The following is a 16706-nucleotide window of genomic DNA, read 5'->3' on the forward strand; positions in this document are numbered from 1 at the left end:
GTCCTTGTCAACGACAAGCGGCGCGAGGTGGCTTGTGGTCTGAACAAGATGGCTTCCGAAACTTCGCTCGAGGAGCCACAAGACGTGAATATGGAAGAAAGCACGCCGTCTAAAGATCAAGGAGTACAGAAAATGTTTACTCTCAAAAAATGGAATGCCGTGGCCATGTGGTCATGGGATGTAGAATGCGATACGTGTGCTATTTGTCGCGTGCAAGTGATGGGTGAGTTTTAGATTTCATAATTTTCTGAAGTTCAGCAGTCGTTTTTTTTGTTATTTTTTTTTTATTTCCGATCTTTTGCCAAAGAATTGCTTTGTTTCTCGTCTAATTATTTTTTATATTTATGTAGATGCTTGCCTTCGATGCCAGTCTGACAACAAACAAGAGGAATGCGTTGGTAAGACAGTTTTTGTCTTTTTAGTATATATACTTGCTAAACTAAACTATGGAAGTAAGCTTATGTTCTTGAGCTTACCAGTTACAGATTTCTGGTATTTCTGATGGTTTGTCCACACCTAAATTATTTATTTAGAAGATCGGAGAAGACGGAGAGTAGACCCAAGAAGAATTATTGTAACACGGTTTTAACCTTTCACTGCCAAGATCTCATTTTTAGTAATTCTCCTTACGGTCTGCCATACAACTCTTATGCTTTTAGTTCGGAGTATTTACAGCTGGATCAATGAATAATTCCCTAATTGATTATTATTTTTTATCTCCACCAATTGTCTGGTTGAAATTTTATTGATATTATATGGAGAAACTTTGTTTTGGTCACATGTGAGAGTTAAGGCACAGTGACATCTTATTTTCAATAAAGGAAATTGAAGCAGTGTTGATTTTAAATTTTCTCATGTTTTCAGTTGTGTGGGGAGAGTGCAATCACTCATTCCATAACTGCTGTATGTCACTCTGGGTAGTGCAAAATAACAGATGTCCACTGTGTCAACAAGAGTGGGTGGTCCAAAGAATTGGCAGATAACATACAGCAGTGTAAACATCAGGAATATTATTTCAAGACACTTGCTCTATCTCTGTTTATCTGAATTCTGCATTGGAAGAACACTATTCTACCTTTTGACAAAAGCATGTATTCCTCATTCATTAGAATTGTAACAATGTCTGTATTCCTTAGGTTCTAATTAGACAACAAATCACTGAAAAGATAATACTTTAATTTCTACTTTGTATATGGCGATTGCAGTACAGTGGAATCTCAATTTCTCGAACCTCCCAATATCTTGAACCAAACTGTGTTTCCCTTGGATTTGCTTCACTTGTAATTTCACTCCCGATTTCTCAAACCAATTTGCGTTTCCCCTGGAGGTTTGAGAAATCGGGATTCTACTGTATGTTGAGGCAACCTTTGCAGAGACTTATCATTTATGCGTGAGAAAGTTGCTCATAGAAGGAAAATTTCCAGTCTAAGATCATTGCACATCAGCTGTGCTCAATAACCCACTTGAATTTCCACTTCAATAAAGCAACTAGTGCCAAGGCTTTGAATAGCCACCAGTGATTGCTCAATTAATGAAGGTCTGAAAACATATAGTGCTCGTGAAGGAACTCAGCAGATACTTGTTTGTTTCAGAATTCATTTCTTGGGGAGATAAACCCAAATGTACAACATCTCTGTTCCTCTTCCCCAATGAGTGAATGTAAATTGTAGATAAATCTTAAAAGAACTCTGAGTGATTTGCATTTTTCTAAATAAAACGAACTCTTTTGGGAAAGATGGATATTTTAGTTGTAATTCAAAGTACATGATGCATATAAGTTTGTTCTACATAATTATCCTTTGTGCAGTTTTTTCTTTTGTTAGTCATAGTGTGGTTTGCATGGTTGCATACTTACATTAGGATGGCAAAACAATTTCAGTTTGTTTACTAGCCAAAGAGGCTAGTGGAAATCAAAAACCACTAGCCAAAACTGAATCTCTACTAGTCTGCGGCTAGTTGGCTATCGTTAGTGTTGATCCCTAACACTGGCTTCCAAGATGGGGACTGCTTAAGACTACAAAAGTAAGAAAGTATCCCCAGAGCATTGTATTCAACAGAATATTCATATGAAAACATGAGGATGACACTAGTTTTAAAATTTGTAGCATAAACGAGGCTTGGGGTGAATTTTCCATGGCAGGGCATCCATTGTTGTCATCAAATATAACACTGGTGGCTGACTCACTAACTTCTCCAATTCTTTTTACCTTTGATCAAATACCAAATCTCTCAGTCTTGTTGGAAACTTTTATAATTAATGCAGTAAAACTTTTTACAACAGTATACAGTTTATTATAGCTTTCTATTTGTTGCTGTAATTTGTTTGTTCTGATTCCTCAGAGTTCTCTTTTACTTGCTGCAAGTAAATTTAGAAAGATAGAAAATGTTATCATACATATGATTTTCTTGATGGGGTTCTAAGAATTTAAGAGTGAAATAATTCATGTTGAGTTGAATGTATGGAATATAACTGCTACTATTAGAAATAATTTCATTCTCTAAAGAGTTTTTTCCATGGCGTGTGGAAACCATGATAGAGACAAAAGTGGTAGAAAATGTTGGTTTACTTCTGTTCACAGTATTCACAGGAATAATAATATTTTAGTTTATATAGTGAAAAGAGATTATTAACTAAAAGCATTGATTTAACTAGAAATTTACAATGGGTGGCTAATTTTACCTCTTGTTTGAAGATTATGCCATAAAGAGAAAGGGATTGTATAATATAAGAAGATATGCCACCCAACTATGTAACGATAATTATTAGAACAAGAAAATCGGTATGAAAATACTCGTTTGGTCACCATTATATACACCATGGGTACATATCACTGCCATGACAGTTGTTAGGTAGTGAAAGTTAATGAGAGTCCCTTAGTACAGGTACTTGCATCTAATGTTAGCTCAGCTTAAACTTCAAATGGTCAGCTCTGGAAATTTCATGAAAAATGAACAATTTTCCAGTCTCGTGTAAAAATATGATCACAGGATGCCCATTTTGAAATACTCCTAATGCAAGCAAAGATCTTATCAAACAGTTGTCTGCTTTCCTGTAATTCTAGGTTTTGCATACTCTACAAATTCATCGATTAAAACTGGCCAGGCTCCTACAAAAAGATAAACAATAAACAACCATTAAAATTCATGACATTAACAAGACTTCACTCCTATAAACAATTGTTTTCAACTGAATTTTGAATATACTGCGGTTTCATGAAATGTAAGAAAGCGATACTCGCAGAACTTATGTACTTGTGGAAATAAGGCCTGAAAAAAAATTCACCTTTAAGAGGACAACTCACTGACATGGCTTACAAACTTATAACAAAGCTTATATTGAAAGTGTTAACAGAGGAAATAATGTTGAGAGAGTGGAGGGGTCTGTGGTTGCTAAATTTTGTAGATTTTTTCACAATTACAAGCTAACTAAAACCAACATCCCTCTTTACTATCTTCTTGACACAAGTGCACAAGTGGAAAGAGGTTTAAAACCTGAACTATCTTGGCAGTTCATACTTGTGCATTTCATTATGCATGGGATTTCATTAGGTACATTATGCCAGTAAAAAGAAAGTTCGATTAATACAAAAGTACAAGATCTTCATATCAAAACAACAAGGAAACCTAAATAAAATGTGTTTTCTTATAAATTCAGCAGACAGACAGATTGATGTAAGGATAACAGTGGGCAATTTTCCACGACTTTTTTTCCTGTAAGTCATAAACATAATCAAATATTGTAACACTCTCTGTAATACAAACCTTCTTCATCATAGTTTCCCATATCATCCTCTATCATGTTACTGAAGTCTAACAAGAGGTTCCAAGTGTCCTTAGATATTGCTTTTTTGTGATGTAACTATCAAGAAAAATGAAAAAAAAAAAAAAAAAAAAAAGATTTTTGTGATCAAATCAACAAGTAGACTAAAGTTGCCAATGGCACCACATCATCAATGCATGTGTCCTTCCATAGAACATACGTATGAACCTGTGAAATTGCATGCATAATTTTTGGTGCTATGTGATCTGCAACTGCAAATGGTCTATATCACTTAAAAAGCCAAGAATGGTTTTACTTACCAAAAGAAACTCACACCAGATATCAAGGAATTTAAATCTTCCATTTAGAATTATATTCCAATATGCTATGGACATGTCTAAATCTAAGGAGTAAAAAAATAAAAAGGTTGATACAAACATGCAGCAGAAAAATGCTGTTTACAATTTACATATATATTAAGTTATTAGTTGTCAAACATCTGTTAATCATGGCGAGAACAATAGGAAAATTGACAAAAAATTGAGAAATAGAGAAACAAAGTGGTATAAAAGTCAAAATGATGCATGACAGACTTATCATTAAAAGTACCTAGAAATGGGAAAAGATGGAGGCATAGGAATTTTGGTACATTTTCCCAAACAAAACTGAAATCTCAGAATTGACACTCAATACCTGAAAACTTACCTAAACTCTTCTGGCCTGGATTTTTGGCAAAGTTGAATGTGAACTGGTATAAATCTTTAAATTTACCATTATCTCTAAGGTCAGCCTCCAGGCTTGGAAGTTTACTTCGGAGTTTGTCAATGGAATCACAACTACAATAGGAATTAAAGAAATATGTGACTCTCTATCCTGAACCTTAAAATAGGAATGCATCTTTTCTCCCTTGAGAAAAACAATTTTAGAGTTAAATTTACCCTTTACACCCTAACATCAGTATACTGTTCTCTAAATATTTCCTGAGATGCTAACTATTAAGAATTTGTTTAAATTAAATCAAGAGTTTTTTCAGATGGTGATTTTCTTTTAATCACATAACAGGGCTCAACATTAGCAGTAGCCAACTAGCCACCGACTGGCAGAAATTCACTATTGGTGGGAGGTTTTCAATTCCACTGGCCAGTTTGGCTAGTAAACAAACTGAAATTATTGTAACATCTAAGTTGTCACTAGCCACTTCAGTGGCTAGAAAGTTGAAAACTTAGTGTTGAGCCCTGCCATAACATGTATGTGCAATTTGGCCAGGGGTGATATTGTAAGGAGAAATTAGATCCAAGTCACTTTTAGGGTTCAGAGGGTTTAAGTTGCGCAGAATGGTTACTCACAGGGAGGAACCCTCCCTTCTTTGGCCCTACAAAATAGGAAAAGGTGTTTGGATTCATGAGTCTAAATATGGTTCACAAAATCACTATCCTTTTTCAACTGGGTGCCTCCTGGACCAGAAGTCCTCAATAGGGTGTGTGCATTAATTAGCAATTTCTGGCAAACATTAGTGGCACTGGGAATTTTTTAACTCATAAATATCCTTTCTGAAAATAATGGATATGACAGGATTTTCTGGCTATATTTCTACTCATCTTTGACCATCTACCAAAAAAGGTATGATGTACTTAAAGGCTAAAAGTTTCTAAAGAAACTGTGGTGCTGCGTCGGTGGGGGTAACAATGTAATTTGGTTATATCAACTCAGCTGAAATATGTAAATTGGGCACCATAACAAATAAAAAAGCTGACGTTTCAAGCTTTAGCCATTTGTCAGAACGAAGGGCTAACGCCCGAAACGTCAGCTTTTCTATTTGTTACAGTGGCCAATTTACATATTTCAACTGAGTTGATATAGCCAAATCATAATGTACTTAACCCTTTTACTTCCAAGATCTCCTAGTGATTCTCCCTTCTATCTGCCATACAATTCTTATGATGTTAATTCCGAGAAGTTGGTATTTGATCAACTAATAATCACCTAATTCATATTTTCTTTATTCTCACATTGTCTGCTCGATAATGTATGGAGATATTCTGTGTTTGTCACTCATGGGAATTACAGGATTAAATATTTGAATTATTTTCCGGCTCACCCCAGTTCTACCATGCCATCAGTGAATTCTTTCCTTGAAAACTCGCACTGAGTTGCTGCTTTAAATTTCCAAGCTATAATAAGAACCTTGAGGCTTGCAGGATCTAGCTTGAGATCTTCACAGAAACGCCCTATTCCTTCAGCCATGATTTTATCATCATCACCAGGGTCTAGAGAGAAAATAAAAACACTTAAGAATCAAAATGCAATAGACAATGTAACCTTAATATACCAAATTGGATTTAAGAGCCGTCCAGCAGCTTTACAGATGATTCCAGGAACAGAGAATACACACCCCACCAATTGAAACCTTCAAAGAGAATTTGCTCATTGAAAAATGTTAAGAAATGCAAAGTTGCACCCAGAATTTCACACAATAAGTTATTGTGTGGTAATACAAATTGTGTGATTAAACTTTCATCAATGTAATTTAAATTTCCTAAATATCCCAACCAAGATGGTAAATATTTTGAGCATAAATTCATGTTAAAACAAATTTGTATAAACTGGGCATAACATTATAAACCTTTCACTCCCAACACCTCATCAGCAATTCTCCTCACTGTCTTCCATTCAATTTACAAGATGTTAGTTCAGAGAATTTGGTATTGGATCAATTAGTAATTCCCCTGTGTTGATGATTTTCTTTTATCTCATCACTTGTTTGCTTGATATTGTATCGATATAGTAAGGACACATTCTGTCTTGGTCACTCATGGGAGTTAAAAAGGATAATGGACCAAAACATAATCCTGTACCTTTCTCATGATGGTTGAAATTTAATAATCATAGGACTTGCCGCAAAAAAAGGCAAGATCTCTTGATAAACAATCTCACCAAGGACTATATTTAAAATTTGTCATTCCTGAACCTGTGCATAACTCTCCTACTGTGAAAGTATGTTCTGTGTTTTGAGCCCCCCAAGGAAATTCCAGTCTGTCTGTAAATAATTCTTTTAAGCATTCACAATGAAATATCCCCCACCCGTGCAGAATTTCCAGAGCCATTTTTTCGGTTAGGTATAAATATTTCCAGATTCCAAAAAAATAGAAGTAAAATCGAAAGGGTGTAAAGAAAGAACTTACAAAAAATGGCCATCTTGTTTCAGATTTATGTATTTAGTTTACAGGTATGCACAGATTGACCTTGGCAAACTACAGTAGCTCGCTATGATACAAGTTCACCGCACCGGAAACGTTCAAAACAGTGTCAAGATTTTGAAAAGGGACTTCTAAAATTAAATAACCTAACTGAAAGACTAGAATAGGGCATTACGATCATCAATAAAACATTGCACAATCCTTAAACCGGTTACCACTCTTCTGAGTACAAAAACATGTACAACAGAGGGAAAGTTCTTTATATATACATCACTATTCCTACCTTTGTAACGATCAAACAGGTGTGTGAGCTTTTTCTTGTCTATCAAAGGTTTCATATCAATGTAGTATTTCTCTGGATTCTGAAAGTACAGATCTGACGCCACGTCCAATCTCCAATCATTTTGGCTGAGGCAGTTTATAGCTGTCTTTTCATTCGTTTCAGTGAAGGTGATAAACTGCCTCACTTTTTCGCGCTGGGAGGACTTTAGCCTGTGCTGTAAGACACAGTATGAACAAAAGAAGATGTCAATTCTGTTATTTGTCATCTGAATAATTTTAAAGGTAGGATCTTTGAAACATAAAATGACAACAAATCCCTCACCATATCCACATCACACTACCGCCCAAATCGTTCTTCGAACATGAAATCTGAGCCCGCTGTCCATAGGTCAGCCCTACGGTCCATACACAAAAAATCTTAACCGGAGTACCCCGGCCTTTTAGTTGCTTTGATTCCGCTCGTATTTTTTTTTCTTTTTTTTATGGAGGATAAACATTAACTCTGATACTCAAAATGAGACAGAGAATTTGAAATTAAATTAAAAATATATATTTTTTAATGTCACTGCTAAAAATCTTAAAAAATATTTTACTTTTTCAGTCTCGAGCAATTTTCTACCCACTCAGCCCTGATTCTCTTAGCGAAGGTTATTCAGTCAAGGGTAATTGTGAAGAAGAGCTCCCCAAAAAACCTGTCGGCCGACAGACGACCAACTGTCGGCCGACTGTCGGCCGACTGTCGGCCGACAGTTGGTCGTCTGTCGGCCGACTGTCGGCCGACAGTCGGCCGACAGTTGGTCGTCTGTCGGCCGACAGGTTTTGCCTGAAATATAGGCTACCTGTCGGCCGCCAGTCGGCCGACAGTCGGCCGACTGTTGGTAATGTGTCGGTAACCTGTCGGTACCTTGTCGGTAGCTTGTCCGTGAAACGATCACACAATGTTAGGGATTCTAAGTTTGACGATGCTAGCAACAAATACATACATACATACTTAACATACCATAAGAGGCCGCGTTGCATTGTTGGGCGATTGGAACGAAAGTGTTTGTATTGATACGTAGCTTATGGTTTTCAGAGTTTTTGGCCGAGTTTTCGATTAAATTATCTTCCTATGCGATTCTTAGATTGTCTGGTGTGTTGTAAATTACGCAAGTGATATATCCTATACGCATCTGATAACATTTTGGAAGAAACGTTTCTTTACATACTACCAACTTTGCCGTCGATCGGTAAGTAGGTGAAGTCTGTCGAGTCATACATCACCATTACGGATTGTTATGTCACGTTAACTGTTCGTTTTTTACACAATTTTTCTTTTTTCTTAACCTGTCGGTAGACTGTCGGCCGCCTGTCGGTCAACTGTCGGCCGACAGTCGGCCGACAGTCGGCCGACAGGTTTTTTGGGGAGCTCTTCTTCACAATTACCCAGTCAAGCCTTGCACTCTGCAGGGTAGGGAAAGGTGTGTTCTTGTACTGCCTTGCAGCGCTGAAGCGTGCTGCAATGGAGCGGTACGAAACAGTTAATTGTAGCTATGTGCAATATCTATTTCACATATAACTATGATTGCTTTATCAATTCCTTCATTTAGGAAGCCTAGAAATGACAAGGAATATACTGTCTACGAAATTCACATCACGAAGCCCAATGGACGTGAAGTAACAACAGAACGTCGCTACAGAGAATTTTACGATTTCCAGAAACAAATTAGCAAAATTGTACACGAACCTCTTCATTTTCCTTCAACGAAACTGCCAAAGCCTTTGAATACAAGCTTACGATTCTTGGAGTCGAGGAGAGAAGCTCTGGAGAAGTACTTAAGGAACCTTGTTTCTTTTATTGGGATTAGCGAAGTTCACAACCTTTTTTCGCAGTTTTTAGAGACTAGTCTACCACAACACTGTCACAATTTGGATTCCTCGCGAGCAAGTTCGAGTGAAGAGTTGGATGCCTATAACGATGAGTTACCAAGATTAACTCATCAGCCATTGATGTGCTTCATCAATGATCCCTTCAAAGACAACAAGGGAAACAACCCTCTGCCAGATATTGTTTTGCAAGGCACTCTCAAAGGCCTGTACGGATAAAGTAAAGCCTTTAATTGAGATAATCTTCAAACTGGACAAAGTATTTAATTTTATTACTTTCAGGAGAAATTGATTGGTTCGTTCGAACTACGTTTTGCTCGAGGGGAGGCAGTGGTAGCATAGAGAAAGGGGACCTGTATTACTGGAACACGTCCATTTTAGGAACCCATAGTCTGTCTTTGACTGTTGCTTGCTCATCTGAACAAACTTAATGAAGCATAGATGTTTTAAGGTGCCTTTCAACATCCTTGAGGTGGCTTTGCTCAAACTCTTTTCATAAAGTCACTTTAAATACTTGAATGCCCTGATTGGTTAAAAAACCTCTCAGTTATTGCACAGTAAACCTCAAGTTATTTTATAGAAGCAACAGACCACACTTTTTATTGAGTTACCTGGCACCAACCTACTTTGGATGTTGGGAGAACACTTCAAAAGTTTGTAAATTACTCGCCCCTGGCTTATGATTTATAAACTTTTCTCATATTCTACCAAAATTCTGAGTGGGTCATTATGCTGGTTTATTATATGGCTGTGTCTCACAAGGACTCGGAACTACCAAATTCACAAATTCAATATTGAAAGCGGTCTAGATTTTCCCATCTAGACCGGCATCTAGACCGGTCTAGAAAAAAAAGGTACAAAGAATATAAAAAATTGGCATACAAGACACAGCCATATAATAAACATCTTATCAACCGTGCTAGGTCGGTCTGTATGGGAGAATCTTGACCTTGGTCGCTGCCACAGACCGAACACAGTGAGGTCTGTATTGGTGACCTCGGTCAAGATTCTCCCATACAGACCTCCTGCTCGGTTAATAAGAACTAAAAACTGATGGAAAGTGCAGTATATTTCTGAATAATCTTGGCATGTCTTAGCCTATAATGGAACACCATAGAGCATGCATGGATCACCTGACCTGCTGCTAAGAAAATTCTGGGAATGGTGTTAACAACTGATTTGGCCCATATTTTAATTTTTTGGCAAGGCAGTGATTTGATATTCCACAGAACATCACAGTTATTATTGGTGATATTTAATTAAATTTTAGAAAGTTCTGAAAAATTGACAATGCAGATAAGTTTGTGGTGTTTTTAGCGTGTGTTTTGTGTTTTCAGTTTGTGTGTGTTATGTTTTCAGTGTTTGTGTTGTGTTTTGCACTAATGGGCCACCATAGATATGCCATTCTACCAGATCAAACAATCATGAATACTACTTCAAAGTCCTTTTTCTTGCCAAAGTACTTATTCAAGAAAATTTTTGGCACCATAGAAGAACAAATCTTGATGCACTTTTTCAATTTTTTTAGCAGTTTTTTACATATTTCCACCCCTTTTTAAAATATTTATAAACATATAATAAAAGGAATCCAAACATTGTTAGTTTTGCAGATGTTTTCAAATTCTTTGATACAATTGTTATTTATGTACTGAAATAAGAATTACAAACAATGGTGTAAAGTTTTTTCAGAGCACCAGTTTTCTTAACTGTAATGATCACAGGAAATAGTTGTGAGCTATATTTATGAATTACCCATTAAATAGATAATTTGATTTCCATGCTGGATAGCCTCTTTCACTTACAAGAATAAGGTATGGTTAAGTCTTCAACAGGTTCACTTGTACAAAGAACCAATTTTCTTCTCTTAAGGGATGCAAGGTATTTTTTGCAACTCCTAGGAAGGAAAATTAATTTTTGGCCCATTCAGTAGTCATGCACAGGCTTCTCTTCTGAAGAAAGAATCACTTTCTTTCGTTTTTGTTTTTCTAAGTGGAGATGAAGGATACCTGTACAAATGTCACGTGAAGGGATGCTCTGTCCTCCAGGATCAAACCTGGACCCTTTGACTTATGTCTTCCCTTTTTCATAAACCATGAAATGCGGCATCCCTTTTCCCTAGATGTAGTAAGAAGTCATCTTTCTGAACTATTGAATAATATTACCCAAAGGTCACATACCATAGGGCCACTTTTTTAAAAAAAAAAAAAAAAAAGAGAAATTACTATTAATAGCTATCATTGTGCTTGTTAAAAATCCGCCGTGGGTCCTCCCCCTTATTGACGACGTTCTTAATTTGTCAATCCAAACTTGACCAGCCCTAATACTTCGGGGGCAGTTGGAATGATTCAGTATTCTCTCAAGTACAAATCACGGCTTCTTACGTGACGTACATGAACTTAATGTCAGCGGTGAGTCAGTGGTTTGCATGAGACGCCATTTTGATTTTACCATTTGAGGTTTCTTTTGGACGTTTTGAATGTAAAGGATTTCAAGAAATATTGAGTGAAGAAAAAAAGTAAGGAAATATGACCACAGCAGCGAGACCGACCTGGGACACTGCAAAAGGAGGACGAGGAAAAGGAGAGGGAGATCTTTCCGCATTATCAAAGCAGTACTCTAGTCGAGACTTACCATCGCACACAAAACTAAAACACAGGTTAGGAATAAGTGACGATGGGTTTACACTGTGTTCTTAACTTATATATTTTGGCTTTCAAGTCTCCCTTTAAACGCGTATATTTGAAGACTTGAACTATTTATAGTGTAAGTGAAAAGTAGTCATGGAATGGTTAATGAAATAACGTCGGCGAGATTTTCAAGCTAAGAGTAAATATAGAACACATTGATTGCGTCCCAGAGTGCAAACGAACCGTAGACACTACTATGTTTCCTTAATAGAACTGAACTTGACCAAAGATCTTTAAAGAGGAAATAGTTGTGTTCTGTTCTTTAGAATTCTCCTAGCAGCCTTACAGTGAACCCGCGCTACATTTTTTTCGTAAATTACCATGAAAACCCTGCCTATAGGAAACAACGTTATTATTATTATTATTATTATTATTATTATTATTATTATTATTATTATTATTATTAATATTATTATGTGAAAGTGTCCTTTGCAATTTTGCAGAGCGCACTCTTATGTCTTTGGGGATCTAGAACCCTGAGAAGGAGGAACTCAGACATTAAAGACAGGGATCTGGAAGTAGGGAAGGGTCGAGCAAGACTTCCTTAAACTCGTCTGTTATAGATTATTTTTATTATTTTTATAGTAAAGTTTTCTTATTATTTTGCATTGAACTTTTGAAGACTTTGCATTTCCTTTGTCAAGAGATTATTATTATTATTATTATTATTATTATTAGGTACAATGAATATATGAAGTTCATATATTCATTGTACCTGATTTTTCATCACGGGTTTATTACGAATCAACTTAATGGCCTGCTCCCAGTTGGCTTGTTAGCTCAATTGGTAGAGTGCTGCACTAGTATCGCAGAGGTCAGTGGTTCAAATCCCATACAGGCCTGATTTTTTCAGGTCTGATTTTTGCTATTGCATAAATAGCGCTCTCTACTGCGAGGATTGTGCATCATACGTATTATTATTGTTATTATTAACTAGTAGTTGCTTTCGTGATTTTTATATGTAGGTCGGTTTTGTTATCAAAGTTAGTTTGGGTCTGATACGAGTCTGATCCTAGAGAACCAAATTTAATAAAGATGTATTCATTATTATTATTATTATTTATTGATACTAATATTGTGGATCAACAGGCAAACAGGTCAAGATACAGTTGAAGAAGTCCGCAGCCGAGACTTCCGCAAAGATTTGGAAGAGAGAGAACGTCAAGCAGCACGCGAGCGAGTTAAGGAGAAAGGAAATAGATCAGCAGTTGAACAGCCAAAGAGACCCCGACTTGATCAACCACCTCCCTCAAATCTAGATGCAGATGATCCAGTTGATGATGATGATGACAATGATTCTGATGAAAGGTGCTATGTTTTTACATCTCATTGACTCTCATATTACACTGTGTTGAGCAGACATTGGGAAGTTTTTTCATTCAAGTTCTCACAGAAGTTTGTGCAAAAACTGTCAACAGTACTTTCCATTAGCACATGTAGAAACTCATTTCACATTGTAGGTCCTTCAAGTCAATATTTTTAAATTTATACACAAATTCATATCTTTTTTCTTAATCAATGGTCCATAGTGATGATGAAGATGACACAGCAGAACTTCTTGCTGAGCTGCAGAGAATAAAAAAAGAAAGAGCCCAAGAGGAAGCTAAAAAGGTTTGATATACTATTGATTACTCCTTGAAAGATTACATGTTTTTTTTCCTCTCTCTTTTTCTTCATAAAATATTGCATGCATGTACACTGTAATTACACAGTGATTTGTAGGTGTCCTGTTCCAGGCATTCAGTAAGTAAAATGAAGTGAAGTTAGTAGCAGAGGTGTGAAAAAAAAGGCAGCCTTGGGTCTGGTGGCATAATGATTGATGACACAACCCAAACCTCTCTTAATTTTCACTCTACCACTGCTATCCCACTCTATACAATTTTACACAGATTTGGACTGTTTTATTTGCTTAACCCATTAATGGCCGCAGCTTTTGTGGAAAACTGTGTTTTGAAGCTAGTCCAGCAGATTTCGGGTCACTGTTGGGGTTTTAAAAGCTCTAACTTACCAAAAACCACTTGACAGCTCATGCACTCGACGGCCTTTCGATCCAAATGCAAAATGGCGGCCTGAAAATCTCGGGCACGCGCAGAGAGCAAAATTTCGACATAGTTTTTGGGTTGAAAAGTCATGCCCCACTTACGACTTCTACTTTTCTCTCTTTCTCCTGCCCTTTTTTTCCCCTCTCCTTGCCTAAAGTTTCACCTCACTTGCTGGAAATTGAGTAGGCTTCAGTTTGGTGTAGAGATTTTTCAGAAACTACTCATTATTTTCAAAGCACATGCTCGGAAAGGTAGGTGGGTAGTGAAACACGATCTTCGTGCAGATTTTCCGGTCAAAGTGACACGGTTTTTTGGCTATTTCTCCAATCTCCTCCACTCAATTGCGCTCATTCTGGTATCGTCTGCAAGATATTTTCAACCCGTTCAAGTAGATGCTCGAATTCGTGCTCCAGGGTTAAAATTGATGACGTCACAGGGCATAGAAAGGGTGTGGGTCCCCATGGGCGCATACGGGTGCACTGGACGTTAATGGGTTAAAGCCTGGAACAGGCTAATGTGGAGGTAATCTGTAGAATACTGTATATTTTCTGCAGAACATAATCATGCACTACTAACTATCCAAAACTTTATTGGTTGTGCTGCTCGACGTAACAATCCATAATTATTTGAATTATGACTAAACTCTTTTAAGAGATTATATTTCATAGTTTCACCTTATGCAATGGTGGTGTGTTGTATGGCAGGAGAGAGAAAAGAAAGAAGAAGAGGAACGAATAAGAATGGAAAATATCATGACTGGAAATCCTTTACTCAGTGCACAGAACAATTTCAAAGTGAAGAGGAGGTATTCAGTGGTGATGATAAAATTATGACATTGGCAGTGAATTTCTCTAATTCAAGTGTTTGGCTTATTTGTATGCATTGTTTGTTTATTCTTTAAAATCACTATATCCATTGTGGAACCTAACTTTATCATGTTGGTTTTTCATATATTAAGATGGGACGATGATGTTGTATTCAAGAACTGTGCAAAAGGAGAGGATGGAAAAAAGGTGAGATGCATACTCTCAAAATTATTTGTCTCTAGAATTGGCAACACCTGTTTAGTAATTTCCTCCTCTGGTGTACATTTTCCTTTAAATTAACTGAATGAATTTGGTATCTTCAGAATAACACTCCCTCGGTGATGGGGTATTCTACTCATCATCTGTTTTCTGAATTATGGAGAGAGTTATTTGTTGAAAATATTTTTATGACATGGTACACATATAGCCTATGTTCAGTAAGAACATTCAGTAAGTGTACTCATTGATATTAGGGACCTTAAGAAACCACAATGGCGACGGCAACGAGGACATGGAAAAACAAGAGATCTAATTGGCAGAACAACAGCTCAGCACGTGCGTTTTGAAACTTTGTACATTTCTTAGCCGTCCTATGCAAAACAACAACATGAAATTGCCAAAATTTGCATTGTCTGTGAACCGAAACCGCGACGGCAAATTATTTTAACTTCCATTTGGAACTCAACGGCTACTTTATACATCATGCTGAAGTCAAGCCGTAGGGCTGTATGAGACAGTAAGCTCCTGCAGCCATTTTTAAAATTCTAACTAAGAGTAGAAATTCATTTTTTAATCGAAGTCTTCCTTGGTGTCGCCGTCGTGGTTTCTTAAGGTCCCTATTCTCCTCATTGACACACCCTCAAAGTTCTCTTCAAGACAGTGACAGTGAAGTTCAATTGATCTCTTGCTTGAGAGCCTCTGACTTGGGTACAGAGAAATCATGGACTTGACAATTCTCTTCTTTGAATAATTATTGTGTATTATGTTAATAGTTACTGTAGTTATGATTTTTACTTTTGTTCTTGTTTGTCCTTTTATAGGAACAACACTTCATCAACGACACCTTACGTTCAGAATTCCACAAGAAATTCATGCAAAAATATGTAAAATAATGAAAATGAGGTGACTGTTATCAAGACAACTTTGCATACAAATATCTTCTTCTGGTAACAGTAAAATGCTGGGTAGCAACTATTATTAGAGAGAACTTTGCTTTCCAAGAACTGAGAATGCTTTTATTGTAAGTAGGGAGACCTTGTTCATTTATCTCTCATATGCACTCCAGTTCATTTCTCAAGATGGTCTCATCTGATATCCTCACACAGAAGGAGAGCATGTCTGCTTGTGAAGCAGTGTACTAAACTACATTCATTCAACTTACGACCAGTTTTTTCCATCTAATTTCTGATCATCTGATTGATCATAAATTAACCAGTGTTATTTAAGTGTGGTGAATATTTTTCCTGGAGTTTTTTTGCTTTCGCTTGTCTAAGAAACATGTGATAGAAAGTTAGAAAGGGAATGTGAGAATTTGCAAACTTTTTTAATTCTATAGTTTAGAAAATGGTTTTTGGAGTAGTACCTCCCATCATGTGAATACTTAGTCATCTGCTCCAGTCAATCCCTTCTGTAATCTCTTTACATAAAAAAAAACCTGAAGGATCTTAATTCCAGTGAAATAAAAGCATCTTTTGCTGACTTTGCCTACTTCTGTATACATTAACAGTCCTAAAATTTTTATCTTGATGTAACTGGGTCTCACCAAACTTTAAACATATAACTCTTCTTGGCCTTGGAGGAGTACCCACCCTAAACAATCCTTTCATACTCCCTGGGGCCTGTTAATGCCAACTTTCTTGGTTAAGAAGGTGTAGACAAATTATCTCATTCACAAGTTATTAATTTCAAGTCTTTCACCATGGCCAGCTGAAACATGGATGTGCAAGTGTGTTTGTACCAGGAAATGAAAGTCGATCACAAGGAAATCTAGTACCAAACTTGGCAATCAAGTAATCCTTTACACTGCATCACTATGGATATTCTCCATACTGTTCTTCAGTCATTTC

The 16706-nt window shown here is 36.7% G+C and overlaps 4 protein-coding genes across 4 annotated transcripts; 3 read left to right on the forward strand and 1 right to left on the reverse strand.

Moving 5' to 3' along the window:
• The first annotated feature begins 11 nt into the window (after positions 1-11).
• LOC111331600 (RING-box protein 2) lies at positions 12-3860 on the forward strand. The gene is made up of 3 exons (XM_022936753.2): positions 12-223; positions 351-398; positions 865-3860. The coding sequence occupies exons 1-3, from the start codon at positions 49-51 to the stop codon at positions 981-983; spliced, it is 342 nt and encodes a 113-aa protein (XP_022792488.1). The 5' UTR covers positions 12-48; the 3' UTR covers positions 984-3860.
• Positions 2547-7611, reverse strand: LOC111331590 (DCN1-like protein 1). Its single transcript, XM_022936743.2, has 7 exons — positions 7562-7611; positions 7241-7454; positions 5859-6027; positions 4466-4596; positions 4081-4163; positions 3763-3859; positions 2547-3107 (listed from the first exon to the last, which is right to left on the reverse strand). Exons 1-7 carry the CDS (start codon positions 7562-7564, stop codon positions 3031-3033), a joined length of 774 nt encoding a protein of 257 aa, XP_022792478.1. The 5' UTR covers positions 7565-7611; the 3' UTR covers positions 2547-3030.
• An 882-nt stretch (positions 7612-8493) lies between these two features.
• On the forward strand, positions 8494-10881 carry LOC111331524 (sorting nexin-24). Its single transcript, XM_022936653.2, has one exon. It carries the CDS (start codon positions 8800-8802, stop codon positions 9322-9324), a length of 525 nt encoding a protein of 174 aa, XP_022792388.1. The 5' UTR covers positions 8494-8799; the 3' UTR covers positions 9325-10881.
• A 624-nt stretch (positions 10882-11505) lies between these two features.
• Positions 11506-16338, forward strand: LOC111330825 (protein CWC15 homolog). The gene is made up of 6 exons (XM_022935785.2): positions 11506-11761; positions 12882-13100; positions 13322-13403; positions 14539-14639; positions 14793-14847; positions 15681-16338. Exons 1-6 carry the CDS (start codon positions 11631-11633, stop codon positions 15750-15752), a joined length of 660 nt encoding a protein of 219 aa, XP_022791520.2. The 5' UTR covers positions 11506-11630; the 3' UTR covers positions 15753-16338.
• Positions 16339-16706: the final 368 nt, after the last annotated feature.

This window comes from Stylophora pistillata, chromosome 7 (assembly GCF_964205215.1).
Source record: "Stylophora pistillata chromosome 7, jaStyPist1.2, whole genome shotgun sequence".
NCBI lineage: Eukaryota > Metazoa > Cnidaria > Anthozoa > Scleractinia > Pocilloporidae > Stylophora > Stylophora pistillata.

Bases quoted from the DNA above. Each gene is read 5' to 3' on its own strand.
- LOC111331600 (XM_022936753.2), top strand. From the start codon at position 49: ATGGCTTCCGAAACTTCGCTCGAGGAGCCACAAGACGTGAATATGGAA. The intron at 224-350 runs GTGAGTTTTAGA...ATATTTATGTAG, and splicing joins TTGTCGCGTGCAAGTGATGG to ATGCTTGCCTTCGATGCCAG. The intron at 399-864 runs GTAAGACAGTTT...TCATGTTTTCAG, and splicing joins CAAACAAGAGGAATGCGTTG to TTGTGTGGGGAGAGTGCAAT.
- LOC111331590 (XM_022936743.2), bottom strand. The intron at 4,597-5,858 runs GTGAGCCGGAAA...TTCCTATTGTAG, and splicing joins GATGGCATGGTAGAACTGGG to TTGTGATTCCATTGACAAAC. The intron at 3,108-3,762 runs GTTTGTATTACA...ATCTTTTTGTAG, and splicing joins GGGAAACTATGATGAAGAAG to GAGCCTGGCCAGTTTTAATC.
- LOC111331524 (XM_022936653.2), top strand. From the start codon at position 8,800: ATGATTGCTTTATCAATTCCTTCATTTAGGAAGCCTAGAAATGACAAG.
- LOC111330825 (XM_022935785.2), top strand. From the start codon at position 11,631: ATGACCACAGCAGCGAGACCGACCTGGGACACTGCAAAAGGAGGACGA. The intron at 13,404-14,538 runs GTTTGATATACT...GTTGTATGGCAG, and splicing joins CCCAAGAGGAAGCTAAAAAG to GAGAGAGAAAAGAAAGAAGA. The intron at 14,640-14,792 runs GTATTCAGTGGT...TCATATATTAAG, and splicing joins AATTTCAAAGTGAAGAGGAG to ATGGGACGATGATGTTGTAT.